The sequence below is a fragment of the Accipiter gentilis genome, chromosome Z (assembly GCF_929443795.1).
Source record: "Accipiter gentilis chromosome Z, bAccGen1.1, whole genome shotgun sequence".
Classification (NCBI taxonomy): domain Eukaryota; kingdom Metazoa; phylum Chordata; class Aves; order Accipitriformes; family Accipitridae; genus Astur; species Astur gentilis.
The window spans coordinates 68,534,913-68,552,899 of NC_064919.1; the positions used below are offsets into that span (position 1 = coordinate 68,534,913).

At 40.7% G+C, this 17,987-nt stretch overlaps 1 protein-coding gene across 2 annotated transcripts in view; it reads left to right on the forward strand.

Annotated features, from left to right (window-relative positions):
* ANKRD55 (ankyrin repeat domain 55) overlaps positions 1-8,700 on the forward strand; it is a 46,676-nt gene extending 37,976 nt beyond the window's left edge. Inside the window, exons 10-11 of one of the 2 annotated variants that reach the window (XM_049796210.1) lie at positions 1,293-1,394; positions 8,432-8,700. In XM_049796210.1, the coding sequence (XP_049652167.1) occupies positions 1,293-1,394; positions 8,432-8,700 (371 nt within the window). Of the gene's footprint in view, positions 1-1,292; positions 1,395-1,490; positions 1,557-8,431 lie in introns of those variants that run through there. The other variant, XM_049796211.1, reaches the window with a different exon arrangement.
* Positions 8,701-17,987: the final 9,287 nt, after the last annotated feature.

The following is a 17,987-nucleotide window of genomic DNA, read 5'->3' on the forward strand; positions in this document are numbered from 1 at the left end:
GTCTATCAACTGCCATGGTCTTTGGACCAGAATCTTGCTCCATCTGGAGCTGAAGCCTGCACTATAACATGGGGGTTTGTCTGATAAACTCCACTTTAGCTCCTTTCACACAGAAGCCATTTAGTCAGTAACATAGTACAGCAGTCGTGACAACTACTTCAGCCCACCTCTACAAAACTGTTCTACAACTATTTTCCTATAGCTTTATCTTGCACGGCCCAGTAATACATAGGTATTTTCAAGTACCAACTAAAAAAGCCACAAAGGCAATTTATATCATCCCATTGCTTCCTATTGCTTATTGTCCTACTACATCCAGCCCATGTCTCTCCTCGTCTCTGCGTGTCGACAAAGCATATGCTTGCTCTACAATGAGCTATGTTGCAGTCCCATGCTGGATGAGCAGCTGTTTGGCAAGACAACTCAAGACTCCTTACAAGGCTCATCTCAGATCTGATGATAACAAAAAAGAAAAATTTGAGGGCGTCAAACATCACAGAATAAGATCAACTGAGGAAAAGGATCTCAGGAAAATGTTGATTTGGTGCTTTAGTTTCTACTTTTTTAATAATATTTGATAGGTCTTTTATGTAGTGAAATGCATTACATCTTCTAATAATTGTCTTGTTTTAATAGTACTGTACCAAAGTAAACTTTAATCTTAGCCAGTGAAATGAATCCCACAGTTAGCCAATCAACCTTTCATTTTCCAGTTATCTATTCTTCTTGGTAAAAATAAAATTGCTATAAACATAGTTTAATAAGAATCAGTATCAGTTTATATCAGTTCTGCTATGTTTTCATCTGCAGCAAAACCCTCTCAAAACTCATCTTTACTGCTGACAGACTTCCACCAGTCTCATTGTCAAACCAGCAGTTGAACTCCATTTGTGTTCTAGTACTTAGAAAGGCTGCGACCCTATTAGAAAAGTGTGCAAACTAAAGCTTTGATTCTGAAATCAAATCCACCTAGTTGAATATTTCTACAAATTTAGTGTCCAAATATTCTTACACAGACCTAGCTCCTGGACTGTGCCTGTCTTAAGACCAATTACGATATTATATGAGAGGAAGTGATAATGGTACATGTGAAGGTTATATTAAAATAGTCACTCTAATGAATGTAAAGAGAATAAAGCAACAGCTTTTTTCAGTTGGTGGTTTCTTGTTATTACATATTTCCGACAATTACTAAGTAAGTTTTCTTTTCTTCTAGAAGCCAGAGATCTACAGTGCACTGTATTATTTACAATTATTTTCATATGGTAACAGACTATCTTTTTCTTTCACAGGTAAAAATTTTCAACAGATGTCTGGAGACCAACCCAAGATAAAAAATCTTACTCCTGTACAGAACAGCCTAGCTCCCATACACAACCACTATGCTCACAAAAGTAAGTACAGGCAAGTCTCAGTTACAGTATCATACTGTGTGCCTCCATCACTGGCATCTGAGAGCTTGAGAGAATTTTCATATTCCTTTTTCACAGCATCATAGAATGCCTGAGGTTGGAAGGCATCTTTGGAGACTGTCTAGTCCAGCCACCCTGTCCATGGAGACATCACCTGTAGCAGGTTGCTCAGGATCACATCCAGTTAGGTTTTAAATACCTCTAAGGATGCGGACTACACAACTTCTCTAGTTGTGAACAGGCAGCCTGGTCCACTGTTTGACCACCCTCAGAGTAAAAAAGTTTCTTCTTATTTATTTGTGGCCATTGACTCTTTTCCCTTCATAGGACACCACTGAGAACAGTCTGGCTCCCTCCTCATTACTCCCCCCAGTCAGGCATTTATACACACTGACAAGATCCCCTGAGCTGCCTTCTCTTCTCAAGGCTGAACAGTCCCAGCTCTTTCAGCCTCCCCTTTGAGGCTGGACACTCCAATCCCTTAAATCATCTCCATTGCCCTTCATTGGACTTGCTCCAGTATGTTGCATGTCTCTCTCATACCGAGAGCCCCAGACCTGGACACAGCACTCCAGAGGTGTCTCACCTGTGCTGAATAGAGGTGAAGGATCACCTCCCACAGTCTGCTGGCAGTGTGTTTCCTAATGCAGCCCCGGATGCTGTTGACTGTCTTTGCCGCAAGGGCAAATTGATGGCTCGTGTTCAGCTTCTTGTCTATCAGGGCCCCCAGGTCCCTTTCTGACAAGCTCCTTTTCAGCTGTTTGATCCTCAGCATGTATTGGTGCAGGGCTCCTCCCCAGGTGCAGGACTTTACAGTTCCCTTTGTAAGAGTCTTTTCCATCCATTTCTCCAGCCTGTTAAGGTCTCTCTGAATGGCAGCACACCCATCTGCTGTATCAGCCACTCCTCCCAGTTTCCTACCACTTGCAAACTTGCAGAATGTGCACTCTGCCCCATCATCCAAGTCACTAATGAAGACATTAAATAGTATTAGCCCCAGTATCAATTCCTGGGGTATTCTACTAGTGACCAGCCCACCTCCAGCTGGACTTTGTGCTGCGGATCACAACCCTTTTCTCCAATGAGTTTCATAGCTTGGCCTAGTAGAAGCAATGTACATCACTACAGGGAGTTTGGTTCTGCATTTGTTTTCCAGAGCAAAGCTGACTAGAATTTTCACAGACACAGGATTTTTCACCCTCAGTTTCACTCTCGATTGCATATGCCTGTATGACCCTGGTAGCTTTTCACATGAGGCAGGACATGATGTAATATGGTGACTTAGAGGATGTAAAGAGAAGGATGACAACACCCTAATGACTGCATGGCAGAGAAAGGTTGGGTATGTGAGATGAAAGCCAGGATAAGGAATGACTCTTCTGCAGACAGCATGAAAAATATCATTACACTGATTTTTGTGTCCTTTTGCTAGCAAAAATTCGAGGGAAGAGGATTAGAACAAGATCATCAAGTTTTGAAAATCTTTGTCATTTTCTGAATGTTACATAAGTGAAAGATGTTATATCTCTCTCTGTCTTAATAACAGTGGATAGACTAGCTTTTACATGAGGATGGGAATCATTCATTTCTCTCATTCTAACAGCAACTGGTTTCAGTAGCTTCTATAACACAGGAGCTAAAATAAAGGGATTGAGAGAGCAACAGCCTGTTTTCCCTCTGCAGTTTCAGCCAGGTCCTCATTCCGAAGACAGTAAGAAGCAAGGTCCTGAAAAGCAGAGAAAGCTTTACGCAATTCCCACAGCCCCGGCAGTGTCAAGACTTAGTGAGTGTCCCAGGCTGCGTCCAGCCAGGAACTGGGGTGTTCTTCACATAGAAACACTAGCCCTGCTCCCAGCAGTGTCCTGGCCCCACATTCTTGTGCTCCACTAAGTGCATATCCCCCAGCGTATTTTGGATGAGGACTGCAGTTTACTATTTGTCACCCTGCAGATCAGCCAGGTCCTAAAGCATTCACATTGCAGAGCTAAATTTAAGATTCATTGCCTCTTATGATCTGAGTTTCAGAAGCAATTCTGCAGCTATAACAATATTACTAAAACCGAAACAGCAGAGGTAGCGTTATAGGGAACATCAGATTGGGGAGGGGAAATACAGAATCCTGCACTGCTGCTGCACAGTAAGAGAGGAAGAAGAAAAGTAGAGATGTGGAATACTAGGTGGTATTCTCTGTCTGCTCAGAAGAAAATAATCTAACTGCTTTCAAAACCCCAGCTCCAAGTCTTCTATTTTTAAGCTTTCTACTAATGTTCTTTGTGTCTTCTAGTTAAAACACAATTGTAAGCAAAATCCTAAAAAAAAATATTTCATAATCACTGGTGTTCTTGCAGTAATTCCTACATACAGCCAGAATTTTAATTCTAGTCTTATGCCTAAACCTGTGTTTTACAAATAAGATACAATTATCACAGTTAATAATCATGCTTTAATTAACTAACACAGCACATTTATCCAGGTGCCATTACTGCTTGAACATCAGTTCAAGGCAATAACAGAAAAGCAAAGTTATTTGCAAAACAGAGTACGTTTCTTCTTTGTTAACAAAAATGACACGTTTGACCTGGAGCTTTCCAAATAACTGTTTCAGAGCCAAGATTTCACTCATTCTCCATCCAGCCCTAAAAATATTCCTGTTCTTGACACAGCCTTTATTCAGGCAAATGGCTCCACCAACGAAGTCTGAATATAAACATTTGTGTTTCTTTAATATTTTCATTACATAAAATGTGTGTTACAAACAGGCAACAAAGCCAGTGGGGAAAGAAAAAAAAAAGCAACCAGAGAGCTAGAACAATAAAATAAGCATAAATTAGAAAGAGAACTGAAACTACTCGGAGATTAACAGAAAGAAGAAACATCTCCCCAAAAAAAGGAAGGGCAATGAAAAAAAGGAAGAGATGCTTTAATCTCTAAGCAAAAACATTTAAAAATACAAGTTAGAAAGAGGATAATAGGAATGAAACAGCAGCCTAGGAAGAGTACTTGAGTGACTTTATACCATAGTTTATACACTCCCACGCTCCAGATATTCCCAGGGCCAAAGAGGTCCCTCACATGGCTTCTTGAGTAGCCTCAGCACAGCCTGGCATCCCTGTTATTCTGCATGCTGCTGCTCCTCTCCCAGCATACTCTTTCTATCTCATCACGCGACTCGCCCAAGGACCCCTGGAAAACAGGCTTACAACTATCACACACTGCTCACACAATGCCAGAAGAAATTTCCAAACAAATATGGGACTTCTAGAGAACTGCTGCTCTCACTTCTTCTTGTGGCTTAGAAGGTCTGAAGCCATAGTGAGGTTATTACTTGTTGGGAAAAAAAAATCTATTCTGCAGGTCATTTAACAATATTTTCTGGGCATCAGTGGTTGTTTTTGCTGTTATTCACCATGATTTGAAGTTTCTTCTTTCCCAAGTTAACAGCAAAAGATTCCACAAAGCACCCTCCTCTATGCAAAGGGCCACCATCATCCACTGCTTGCAAAAGGAAGAGTCTAAGAGCCATCCTTTCTGCTGGAGTACATACTCCTTGGGCAATGCCTCCCTGAACAGCCTTATTCTTGCCTCTGCAGTTTTAATAGCAGCCACTTGAGAGTCACTACTGAGTGGAAAAGGCTCCCCGAATTAGTAGCACTTACTGTATCACTAGGTCTTTGGTAGCCGACTCTGCCCTCTGAATGTAAATAATTACTGGTGCTTTTGCTGTATGTAGCTTCTGGATGTTTTGCAACCAGCCTTAAGGGTTCTGTCTCTCACACACCTCAGTGCTGGGTCCAGGCTCATGTGTTTCAATACATATACTAATACCAGTCATTATATGTATTATTTCAAAGCCATCCATGTACCAGTCCTGAAATCCTTATCAAATACCCTAAACTGGGTACAATATGTAGGACTAGGTGGAAAGCATTGATGTTTGGATGCTGTTTTTTTACTTCTTTGAATGAGCATGAGTTTGTGATGGCTACCTGGTCATGGGGGTGAAGTTAAACTCCACTGCTTTTGCCCTACTTAAACCCATCATTAAGGGCTTATCTAGTGCATGAAGTGTTCTGGAGATACTTTACACAGGTGTAAACTTTGAATGCATGAACATATGCCTATGCTTTAAGGAGGGAAACAACTGAGCCTGTCAATATGCATTTGGTTTACACAACAAAATTTCAATGAACTCAAAGCATTCTATCATGTGCCAGAAAACAAATGGGACATTAATTGTATTTAGCCCTGCCTGATTCACACAAATTCAATATGAACTAAAGAAAAGTATTAATTGTATTAATTTTTTCATGGAAAGGAGAACTAAGTGATTTCCTGAACTTCTGAACATGAACAAACCTTGAATATTACCTATGAGTTACACTACTTTGCCAAAGGCCACACAGCTCTACACTGCCTGCTCAGGTCATCACAACTTGAATTGTACTGTAATTAGCATGAGAAAAAAACAAAAAAACCCTACCCATTTTTTAAATCCTTTCTATAAAGATTCTGCTTTGCCCCAAATAGATACCTGGGGAGTGCTAGAGAATTACTGCTCCTGATAAATAAAGAATGATGAAATGAGTATATGGTATATGGTACAGGGGAATATGGCAAGGAGAACTTCAGCCTCTTTTGCAAATGTATATAGTAGAAAAATACATAGATGCAAAGCTCTTTCCATGCCCACTGCAGACATTAGAGAGGTAACATTTGTTTTCAACAGGGTAAATTTCTGACCTATTAATTATATACTATGTAAATCTACAGACACAGAAGGGCTTCAATGGCAACACTGGTGTTCTTCTGCTGTGCTGAGGCACAGAAGCTACAGGGTTTCTGCTTGAACTTCTTCAATATATTTCTGACTTGGGCACAGTCTGTGTCCCCAGTTACCTGCAGGACTGTTACTCCCCTAGCCAGTTATTGCCCATCTTACCTTTGTACTTCTGGTGGTTTGAGATTTCTTTGTTTGTTTTCCCTAAGTGTAGTGGTTTGCATTTGCTTTTGCTGAGTTTTGCTACCTGAATTTCTTACTGTTTCTCCAATATATCAAGGTCATTTTGCATTATAAACCTGTTCTCTGAGAAATTACACCTTGCGTGCCTTTTTTTCATCAGGTGTGTGTCCACATTACAGTAATGGATCTATCTTATTTTTTTATGAAAATCTCTGAAAAAGTTAATAATCCTTCCTTATTAAAACTACATAATTTCTCACTTCTACATCCACTCCACCACTGTCCCAGATGTTCTTTTTGATGTTGCTTGATGAGCAGTGAGAAGGCAGACTTCATAGGTTCAAAGATTCACTTCTGAGAAACACCAGCTGTGGGCAGGTTTTTAGGTATTTAGGATTTTTTAGGTTAGATTAACTGACTTGAAACTCCTCAAGTCCTCTTTTTCTGTCTTTTTATTCTACAGCCCTCAAGAAACTCCATCTACTATTCTACCTATGAGTTCCTCAAGTGTGCTGAACGTTTAGTTTGGTTTGGGGATTTTTTTTTAAGATCAGAATTGACTTCTAAATTGCAGATTGTCACAGGTGTATTGACTGCAGTAGTTACTCAGTTCATACCAGCTGATTATGTGGTCTATTATGCCTAATAAAAAATAGTTCATTTATCAGTTTATCCTCTGTTAAAATGGTCCAAATCTAGATTAACTTCAGATGTTTCTCTGGAACTACATAAAATTTTCGTTGTGTTAAGAGACAATACTCTTCTCCTTTCCTCATTTCTGCAGCATTTCCCTGCACCACGAAAATTTCTGTCAGAGGTTATGGAAAGGGAATACCCAAAGGGACTGCCAGGAAAGATGCAAACTTGAACACTCGGGTTTTCATTGGAGTTCACCAGGAAATGGAATGATAGTGACAGGCTGAGATGGTCACCTTTTGAGCAGAGCACTTTACAGCAGGATTCTTCCTGCATGTAAAGAACCAGGACATAAGCATGATACCAATCTGCGGAGAAGCAGTTTGGCTCAAAGAATGGTTAATACCTGACCACTAGGAAGCACTTGTGGTTAGTTTTAAAGGATGAAGCCAGAGAAATAGACAGAGAATCCAAATAACCTTCTGGAGGCTGCCATGACTAGTAAGATGAAACTCAAACTAGAACATCTCAGAGGAAAACGTTAATAGCCTCTCATATATTCATCACAACAGATGCAGATGGAAGGAAATCACAGATGGAATGAGAATGTAACCAAGGAAAAATTAATGTGAAAAATTGCAGGGAAGATTCTCTAGTCAAAACAGAGATGGTGTTAATAGAGAACCTTAGAGAAGATATAAGACTATATTAACTATAAAGCACAAACAATGTTACACTGCTGAGTGTGAGGTGAAGATTAAGGGTGATCTAACTCCACAGTTTCTTACAAGACTGCTGACACATGAGACATACAACAGCTGTGGCTCTTGTGTTTCAGTGTTGGTCTTAATGGGATACTTTTGTGGCTTGTGACTTCCAGAGCACGTGTGGACCTATCTTCATGATTGACTGTGCCTAGAACAATCCAGACAGTGTCCCACATTCTTCCATTTCACCTTCCTAAGATTTTGATCAGTATTTAGCCTGGTTAATAGAGCATCCTCCCACAAAGGTTTTGTTAAAAATAATATATTCCCATGGAACATTTCTGTTTCAGGCAGCCTGTGTTTTTTGATGAAAAAGTGTCTTGTGGAAATCTCTCCCAACAGACCAAGTCTCCTTCAGACAAACTACAGATTCTCTGTTTATCAAAAGTAAACCTTTGAACTTATCAAGTCTTATTGATCACCAAACACAAAGTAAATCACTTAACACTGGAGTTGTTTTCTTCAGTTGAATATTAGCCCTGCCAGGCTTTAGTGGTATTTTTACCCATATTTTGATCAAATTTTTCAAATGCAGGTTTGAGTACACACAACACAAGACAAACAAACAACAGTTCAAAGAAAGCAGCAAATTCATTTGTAAAAAAGTCATGCTTTTCACTTTCTGTGCACTCTCTCTCTTTTTCTTTTTCCTCTAGTCCAGCTACCATCTCAGGGTGCTAAGAAGTTTAAGTCACTGCCTTTAAATTCCCTAAGGACTGGTGCAGTTACTCTACCACCAGCCCCAACCTCCAGATCCCAGAAAAGGGGACATTCTCAGAGTCAGTTGCTCTATTCTCTCTTGCCTGGTCTATCAGGAGAGCCTCTGAAACCAAGCTGTGTCCTACCTGCTATCCCAAGCCAGAAGAAATCTAACCCTGCAGAAGAGCTTGAGAAATCTCTCACCAAACCAGACACTGAAAATTAACTCATTACACCGGCCTCACTCAGTTGAAATATATCTAAGAGCTTGTTACAAGGTAACTGTACAGTAAAATCTCATTAATTTTGCACTAACGATGCTCTTGTGAACTGGAGGGTAAATGAACAAAAACCAAGAAAGGGTAGCACATCACAAAAGCTGCACTGTGCATTTATATAGGCATTTTCGTTATAGTTTTCATTTATGATGAAGTTACTAAATCGGTATTTCACAGTGCTGTAAATCTATTTTGTGAATGGAATCCTCATACTGTGCAGTCTTGTTGCAGCAATGTGCTGTTAAGCCAGAAAACAGGAACAAAGAGTAAGATTTTCTGTGTGATTTAAAAGGCAGAATAAGGGAAACATAAATTGACAGGAATTCTCTGTAGTTTGTAAAGGCAAAGGTACTGATTCTGAGGCTGTGTACCATCAAAAACACCTTTTTAAGATTAAAACAATAAGCTCAGAATAAAAGGCAGTTTTAGCAAATGAGGGGGTTTGGCTCTTTGTTTTTCACATATTTTCTACATTGTAAGCTTGTGGGGTTTGTGAATTCAACAAGCTAAAAAAATACAATGAAACACTAATCTCTGTGGGACAGACAGGGCTATAGCACACACTGTTCAAAACTGTTCGTTGCACTGACAGATTTATGTCTTTCATTTAATTCTTCGTGTTCCTCAGTGACAAAAATGCAATTGTGTATTATAATTTTCATAAAACAAGGACTGCATGGTCCTGAGTTATTAGGCATTATTTCATCACTTTGATCACTGAACTGAAGAAGGAAATCTAACTAGAGTGCTGTTCAGTCAAGAGCCTTGGCAAGTGCTATAAGTCTTTGACTAAACATTTCACAAGACTGTCCTTTCCTAGAGGCCGACAAAGACACCAGCCTCTGCTTGCTTCAGGATTCTTATCTAAATCTTGCTGCTGTTATTCTAGAGGCTTCCCTGCTTCTGATTACAGAGGGGCTATAGCCATTACTGTTGGCAGGGGGTGGGGGGGATAGTCCCCTTTTGTCACCCCTTCTGTAACACTATTGCTAATAAACCTGTCTTACAGTAGCTCTACATCAGCAGTTCATTCAACCAGGACGTGGCATTTCTGTTTATCTCTAAATGTTTTATTAGCTGTACAAACATTTCTTTTGCTGTGTCACAGTAAAAGACAAACCTGACGTGAAAGAGAAGGTAATCATGTCCCAGTAGCTGCAGTTTCCAATTTCCTTGTGGTAATGACTGTAAATAGAAGGACGGCTGGTGGCTGTCGCAGACAGTCCCAGAAAGAAAAAAGAAGAGCACAACAACAGCTGCTCTGATGCAACAAAGCGAAGAGGGAACTTTTGCACACAAATAAAAGGATATTTTATTTTTAAACATCTAATCCAAATGTCAGGGTATAAAGCTCAAATTCAACAAGCGATGTAAACCTCTAGCTTCTTGCTGAAATCTGTGAAAGTAAAAAGCTCATGTGCTTGGGCCTGTGTTGTGGTTTAACCCCAGCCAGCAACTAAGCACCACACAGCTGCTCACTCACTCCCCCCCACCCAGTGGGACAGGGGAGAAAATTGGGAAAATAAGTAAAACTCATGGGTTGAGATAAGAACGGTTTAACAGACCAGAAAAGAAGAAACTAATAATGATAATGATAACACTAATAAAATTACAACAACAATAATAAAAGGATTGGAATGTACAAATGATGCGCAGGGCAATTGCTCACCACCCACCGACCGACACCCAGCTAGTCCCCGAGCAGTGATTCCCTGCCCCCACTTCCCAGTTCCTAAACTAGATGGGACATCACAAGGTATGGAATACCCTGTTGGCCAGTTTGGGTCAGGTGCCCTGGCTGTGTCCTGTGCCAACTTCTTGTGCCCCTCCACATTTCTCACTGGCTGGCCATGAGAAGCTGAAAAATCCTAGACTTTAGACTAAACTCTACTTAGCAACAGCTGAGAACATCAGCGTTATCAACATTCTTCGCATACTGAACTCAAAACATAGCACCATACCAGCTACTAGAAGACGGTTATCTCTATCCCAGCTGAAACCAGGACAGCCTGACAGGCAACCTAGTCCCTGAGGCTAGACAGAAGAAATATGGCATGACAGAAGCACACTCTGTTAAAGGAAAAATCAATTCTGTCATGTTCTGTCTTTGCACCTGACCAGTCATGCCTCATCCAGCCTCACTGAAAAGTCCAGAGTCCGTCCTACAATGTTATCAGACTGGCTTTTGGTCCATGGACTCACTGCCTGAGCTGCTCTGCTCTCCAGAGCCCTTAAGCTTGTCTGCCCTGGAACTCCACCAGTTGCAACCCCCAAATTCTCTGTTCTGACTCCAGCCCTTTTGTACCTCTCCCTGTGGCCTCACACAAGAGGCAAGTGGTCCATAAGTCAGTTCCTAGAAATATTCAAGCTTCAGTGCAGATGTTAAGCCACTATCAAATGGTACAGAGCAGATGGTTTCGGTGCAGACTGCACAGAGGAGAAGGAAAAACTAGTTCATATGGCTCTGGCCAGCAGCAAATAACTTCTATGTTAACTGTGTCAGTGTAGACATGAGGAGAATGAGGTTTGTCTTCGCAGAGTGAGAGCCCGAAGTAACCACTCTGGCAGAGATCAATTATATCTAGTTTAACACACTGCTTGGGAATGGGTATAGTGTGTGGAAGGAAGAGAAGGCCAAGTGTCACAGCAAGGAAATCCCAGTGAGGTCAAATGTTTGTAACTCCATGGGCACTCTAGCCATTTTGAGTTGGTAAGAAAACCAAGCTTTTTGCTATCAACTGGGACGCCTCAAAAGAGGCAAGTCATGTGCTGCAACTCCATGTTTTTCCTGAGTAGAAGGGAATCCCCATTGCTATTATTGGCTTTGAGGGGGTGAATCTCTCTCATCTCTTGTGTTACCCTGCCTGTCCAGGGACTGGGAGAGTCCTGGGCTCCCTAATGGCAATCATATAAAAGCTGTGGTGGCACCTCTTTCTTTGCCAGCTGCGGTTCCATGCTGGAGACAAAGATACAGGAGCAGTCTGTGTTGGCTTCCCATAGAGGCTTGAACAAATTTCAAATGTTTCCAGTATTACAGCAAGAGAGAAAGGGAGAGACATTCCCCCATGCCTTAGGCTAGACACTTCCATTCCCAGAAAGGAAGTAGTCAGCTTTCTGGTTTTCCTATTCAGCCGTGCTTTGTTAACACAGCATGGGCAGACACAGCTGAATAATGAACAATTTTTGAACAAAGATAACACTGTCTTTCGCATTAATTTCACTCAAAAATGCAGAATTTCAGGTGTAGTCACTTGAAGCTAGAAACACACATTACCACTGCCTCCTCTATACAATCAGTTTGTGAGACAGGAGACATCTGCTAGCTGATTTGTTTCCTATCATTTCCCACTTTTTTCCTTATCTTTTTCTAGGAAGGAATGTTTTTTCCCTTGGGTCTCCAACCCAGCAAATAGACTTTTTCAGGAAAGGAATGCAAATCTAATTGCCTGTTCAAAAGTAAGCATAGAATACAGTATTTACCTGAACAGAGACAGTCTTAAATACATGGTAATCTGAACTAAGATCCAGGTCACTTTTCTAATGTGTTTCTTCTGTAGACTGTCAATAAAGAAGTAGTTCACAATTTACCAAATATATATCTTTTAAAAATTAATGCTTATAGAAACCACTAAAAATTATTCTCAGAAATGTTCCCACAAGGAACTATTCTTATCTTTGGGGTTTGATAGCCAAATTCTACAGTAAATAAAGTCAAATTAAGTTGAAGTCTTTCACCTTCAGAGGAGAGCAGACTGTTGACTGCAGCTTACTGCATGAAAGATAACAAATGAACCAATACCTACTTCAGCTACACTAACCTCTTGCTCTGACCCTTCCTGGAAGATAATGGCAGGAGAGACAATAAAAGGCTAGCACAGTACATTAGCAATTGCCAAGAAATGTCTGGTCAGTAGGTCATGACAGAGATTTTTTTTGACTCTGTCTAGTGATTAAATATCTCTGGCACATTATTCTGTGGCACTAGTTGAGTGTTAACTCATAGAGTGTTGCAGTACTTAGGTGTCTGGGGAGTTTGGCTTGGCACAGAGAGCTAAGAAAATATACATAATACAGGATACATTTTCTGACCAAAACACAATATACTTCCTCACTGGAACATGATCTACATTCTATATACAATTCTTATGAACAGAATTTGAAAATGCTTTTAAAAATAGTGCAGCCTTTATTCCAGAGGACCATTTACTTACACATTGATACCAAATGGAGTGGTCCACTCTTCCATTAAACTCTGCAGGAGGTTAACACTAGTCCATTATTTAAAACAAAGAAAAATGTTCATATGTAAAACAAAGGATCATCCAGTATTATGAGGATCTTTCAAAGGCTATTCGATTGATGAGCAGAGTGTCTGATGAGCAGGCTAATTTTCTTGTATAAATACCTAAAGAGGAAGCTATATCCTCTAAAATTCAGCCCTAATAAAGCATTTTAAACACCCCTACCACTGCCAGAGGTGGAGATCTCTGACTCTTCAACAGAAATACACTGCATTCTTTTACCATCAGCAAAGAGGAATCTGCACAATCCATATATTTTTCCACTACAAAGCACCAGAAGCATCACAGTTACCACTTCAGGACATAAAAGCATAGCAACATTTCAAACAATTCTAATAGGTCTATAAGAGCTCATCTGATCACACTATCATCACAAGTCATCAGACCTGTTGTTCTGCATCTGCATTGTAATAATGATTTAGAAGAAGACAGAAGTATTGAAAGTATACATTATTTGTCTTAGTATTCTAAAAGTGGAATTTTTCTCTCATTATTTTCATAGGGTTTTCCTATGTTCCTTAGTTTCAGAGAAAGCAAAGATTTTCCCGCGCTATCCCTATTAGTGGAAAAGCTCAGCATTAGGAGAGAGACAGTTTAGACCAGAGGTTATCAGGTGTCCAGCATCAAAGCCACCTCTAACGAAGGGCAGTGGGTAGTACTTGATGTGAAGCACTTGACACAGAGGCAAGAAATAAACTCCAGACCCATCAGGATCCTAAAGTCCAAATGTTCCCTCCCTGCCAGCCAACACTGTCAAAGGCCTGCCTTCTGCTGCTACTACTGAGCCTTGTAAGGTCTGCACACACCTACATGGTACAGCCCCCTGCAGTAGCTTTCCATTCCCCACCTCACTGTTTGCGGTGCTCTAGGCTACTTGGCATCATGGTGCGACCTTCTGCTGCTCTGCAAACACCAGGAAGAACCTGCAGAGTCAAGGGGGTGTTCATACCTGTCCAAGAGGAATACTTGACTCCAAGGACATGTGCCTTCCTGCACCTTTGTGAAGGTTTCTGTGCTCAGCATATGGGATCCCATCCTTTGGAAGAAAGCTGTGGTGGAGTTCCTTGTATCACACAGGAGCAGACTGAAACTGACTAAACACATCAATGCACTAAGGCTCAGTCCAGCCCTCCCAGTGTGTCTCTGTAGCCATCATCACCACCACAAAAGACCCCACAGTCATAGCCTTCCCCATCAAGATTACATTACGTAAAAGGACAAGTGAGGAGAAGGAGCCAGAGGCAGATCCCATGCTCACACAGTGCCACAAACTTCAGCTATAATTTCAGCTTGTCAACTCAGCTGAAAGTAGCTTTGCACATCTACTGAAAACTATGAAGGGAGACCTTCCCACAGTGCATGAATAGTTGGCTGCACTTAAATGATGGAGAATAAATGAGACTGTTTTTTTCATACACAGAAGTTGAGGGTAAATATCATCCAATGAAGGAAAAAATATAATGTCTAACCAGAAAGGCTATATAAAATATACAGCTGTAAAGACTACAACTTCAGTTTCTGAATTTGCCAATCCTGTCCTGTTTCTGAAGTGACTATTTGTGGTAGACTCTTGGAAATAAGGCAGAGATGTATTAATAAGAACAGCTAAACCAAACTGTCAAAAGATAACTTAACCCAGAGGGAGGCTCTGCCTCCCATTCTGTCCAAATCCCAGCACCAGACAGATGTACTTTTTTTTCTGATCTGGAGGTCTGGAGCTTCTTAAAGGTTCATTCACCCTCCAGCTGTTGATCCAAAGAGACATCCTGTGTAGGGAATTTATCAGAAAGGGGTTGGATGCTTTTGAAAATTCTAATACTTGACATTCTAAAAATATTTTTGTGCTTTGGCCTCTCCTGTTACAGTGTCTAGTGTTTCTTCCACTGTTCACTATGTTGTGATCTTACAGAGATTTTCCTCCCATTGTTGATTTGGGCATTTTTTTCAGAATGTCCTAGAAACTACAGACTGAAGCCACCTGAAGTTTGTCATTGTTCCTGTGGTCTTCCTCTCAGCTAAACATTTTTAAAAGATTGAATTTCGTTTAAATAGATTTGCCATCTTATTTTCATTGTGGGTTCCAAGATATATCTTGAGAAAGCTGCTTCTGATTTGCCATTGCTTAAATTTCTTCATGAGACACAAAATCATGCACATTAACAGGGTTCATGACAGTTAACGTGCATGGAAATTTCCACTCAGAGACATAGTGACTTGTCAGTGGCACAGGCCATGAGAAGCAATTTGTGCCCTTGCTGTCCTTCAACTTCCTTCTGTTCTGTTGGTTTTTTTTAATGCCTGATGAATTTACATCAGGATTTTATTGTTTTCACTTTTATATACATGCCTACTGTACACTTAATCAAATGCTGCATTTATAGGCACTTTAAAAGCAGAGCTCAAGCATCTCCTACACTGCTCCTAATGCAGAGCTCATACTATGTCGTTTCAGAAATGCAAAAATCAGTGTGCCAGAACTTTCAGCTATATTATACCTTTCCTTGGAGCAGTCATTGAGAATTCAGACACCACCTTCTTAAGCGCGGTAATTTTGAGGTCCTAAGTCTCTTGGTTCACAACAGGAAGAAATACTTTTCTGAATTCTTTTTCACAAAGAAAATTCTGACATCAATACCATCAGATATATCAACGTCAGTTTTCAATCGGTTTTTTGCAAATGTAAGATCAGCACATGTCATACAAGTGTCAAAAACAGACTGCAAAGCTGTGACAGGAACCAGGGTAAGCTCTTTATCTAAATGGAAAAAAAGCAAGCACCAGTTTTTACACGCTTCTTGTGCTCTCTAATAAGGTGGTAAACAGGAAGATAGTCTGCTTTCACAGAGGTTTTTTTCTCCTCTCAGCTTTTAGGTGAGGATAGCACCTGGTTACTAAAATCCACAGAGATCTTGTAGCAAACTGGAGGATATTTTTACAAGTTCTAATGAAATTTAGCACTTAACAAAAAGTAATCACTCAATCACTGAAACCTTCCCAGTAGGCTAGTAAATAATATTATCCCAATGTCACACGTGAAGAAACTAAGACAGAAAGATTAGACACTAGATTTCCAATAGTGGCTTCTCAGAACAGGGGTTGGGAGCTATCTTCAGTGCTCAAGTGTTAAACCTCCAAAATGCAGCTTCTGTCTTCCCTCCTTATGGGAACTTGCTTATGAGTGTTCAGTATTTATGACAATCAGGTGGAGAAATGCAGGAAGAAAATTAAGGGCTGAAAAGTAAAGATTATAAATGGGTCTCCTCAGGGCACAGTGCAGAGAGTCAGAGTCTGACAGCAGATCCTGGCCACTGGCCTATGCTTATTCTTGGCCAAAAGCCATCTTGGCCAGCTCAGCTGCAAAGCTCCTGCTGGGGAGTGTGTGGTAGTCACAGTGCTATCACTGACAGTCTGAAAAGCAACATTACCCACAGCAATGGACAGTTCATGCAGGATGCTGGGCATCTTGGCCAGGAACCACAGTCTCAGAGAAGTAGTAAAGGACTGAGAAAGAGCCTTTATCTTCAGGAAAATTAAGTGACAACCTTCTTTATGGCAGTCACTTTGTGTGATTACTGTCTGGGCTCGGAAAGGCATAGAGTTGCATTGGATAAATTACCTGCCAGCTGAGATTAGCTCTTCCTTCGTCTCCTTGATCCTCCTTGTCCTCTCATCAACTCAATCTCCTTAGAGGATGGAAGAGATTTTGGAGTCACAGTACCACTCTGCCATTCCAAACAACAGAAAAGAGATTAAAGAAGCCAATACATAAAAAGCATGTTCCAGCTGCTCTCCTGACATGTTTTGTGAATTCTAACTGAACGCATCATATAATACCTACAGCAGGTTCTCTGTAATGCTCACTGAACAATGACTGTTACCACATAGGAGAGCTGCAGCCGTTCTCACAGAGAACGGCTTTGTTTCATATTCTCCAGCTGATCCAAATCGAAATGCTGCTGCCCTGTAGTACTGCCCATCGAGGGACACCAAAAATGGTACATGACATCAGCACAACCTTTCTTGGGTAGCATCGGTTGTTAAGCACCTTGGCACATCATTTTCACCCAAACAAGATGGGGGGTGACCAGCACTTGGGAATGCAGAGCTGTATTTACAGGTTAACCATAGGAAAGTGCTGAGGAGATGGAGGGTTGTCATGTTCTCCATTTGCAACAAATGGAAAACTCTTACAGTAAAATTTAAATCACAAGTTTCTTTGTTCTTTTCTCAGACTTACCTTTAAGGTTTAAAAGGCCAGTGCTAACAGTGCTTACAACTGCCTTCTGTGAGCTGAACCAAAATCATCAACAAACCATGGAGGCCACTGGAAAGCTGTAGGATGAGTTCAGTTCTCTACTGATACACTCTGTTTCAGCCAGCAGTTTACTCTGAGAAGTTTCTTGTATTACTGTGCCACCCAGATACATGCAGCCATGGAAATAAAATCCACATTAGCATAACTCCCTTGTTTAATGTTCTAAACTCCATAATCCTAATTTACTAACCCAAATGTTGGGCTAAGTTCAACAGCTGGGCCAGCTGAAACTAACAAGTACCAATTGTTTCAAGTGATGACTTAAATTATCCTAATTTAAAATGTGAATAAAGCCTGTAGACTTTCCTCTCTCCACTAACCTTCACTGTTTATGGTTTTCTTTGAACATGCCATTACTTAAGTAGAAGCTTTACTTACCCTCTGGCCCATCTTCTCTACTCTGTCAGATCATCAAGCTAATTCTCACATTTATGTGGGTTTCTGCAAGTTTACAATCTGCAAGAGCGTGACAAATTCTGCATTCCACACAACAGAGTTTGGGGGGGGGGGGGGGGTTGTTGGTTGCTATGCTTAACCACATTGTATTATTTAACTATGTAACAGTATTACATTGATAGTCATATTGATTTTTCTATTCCAAATGTTCTTCAAGAAAAAT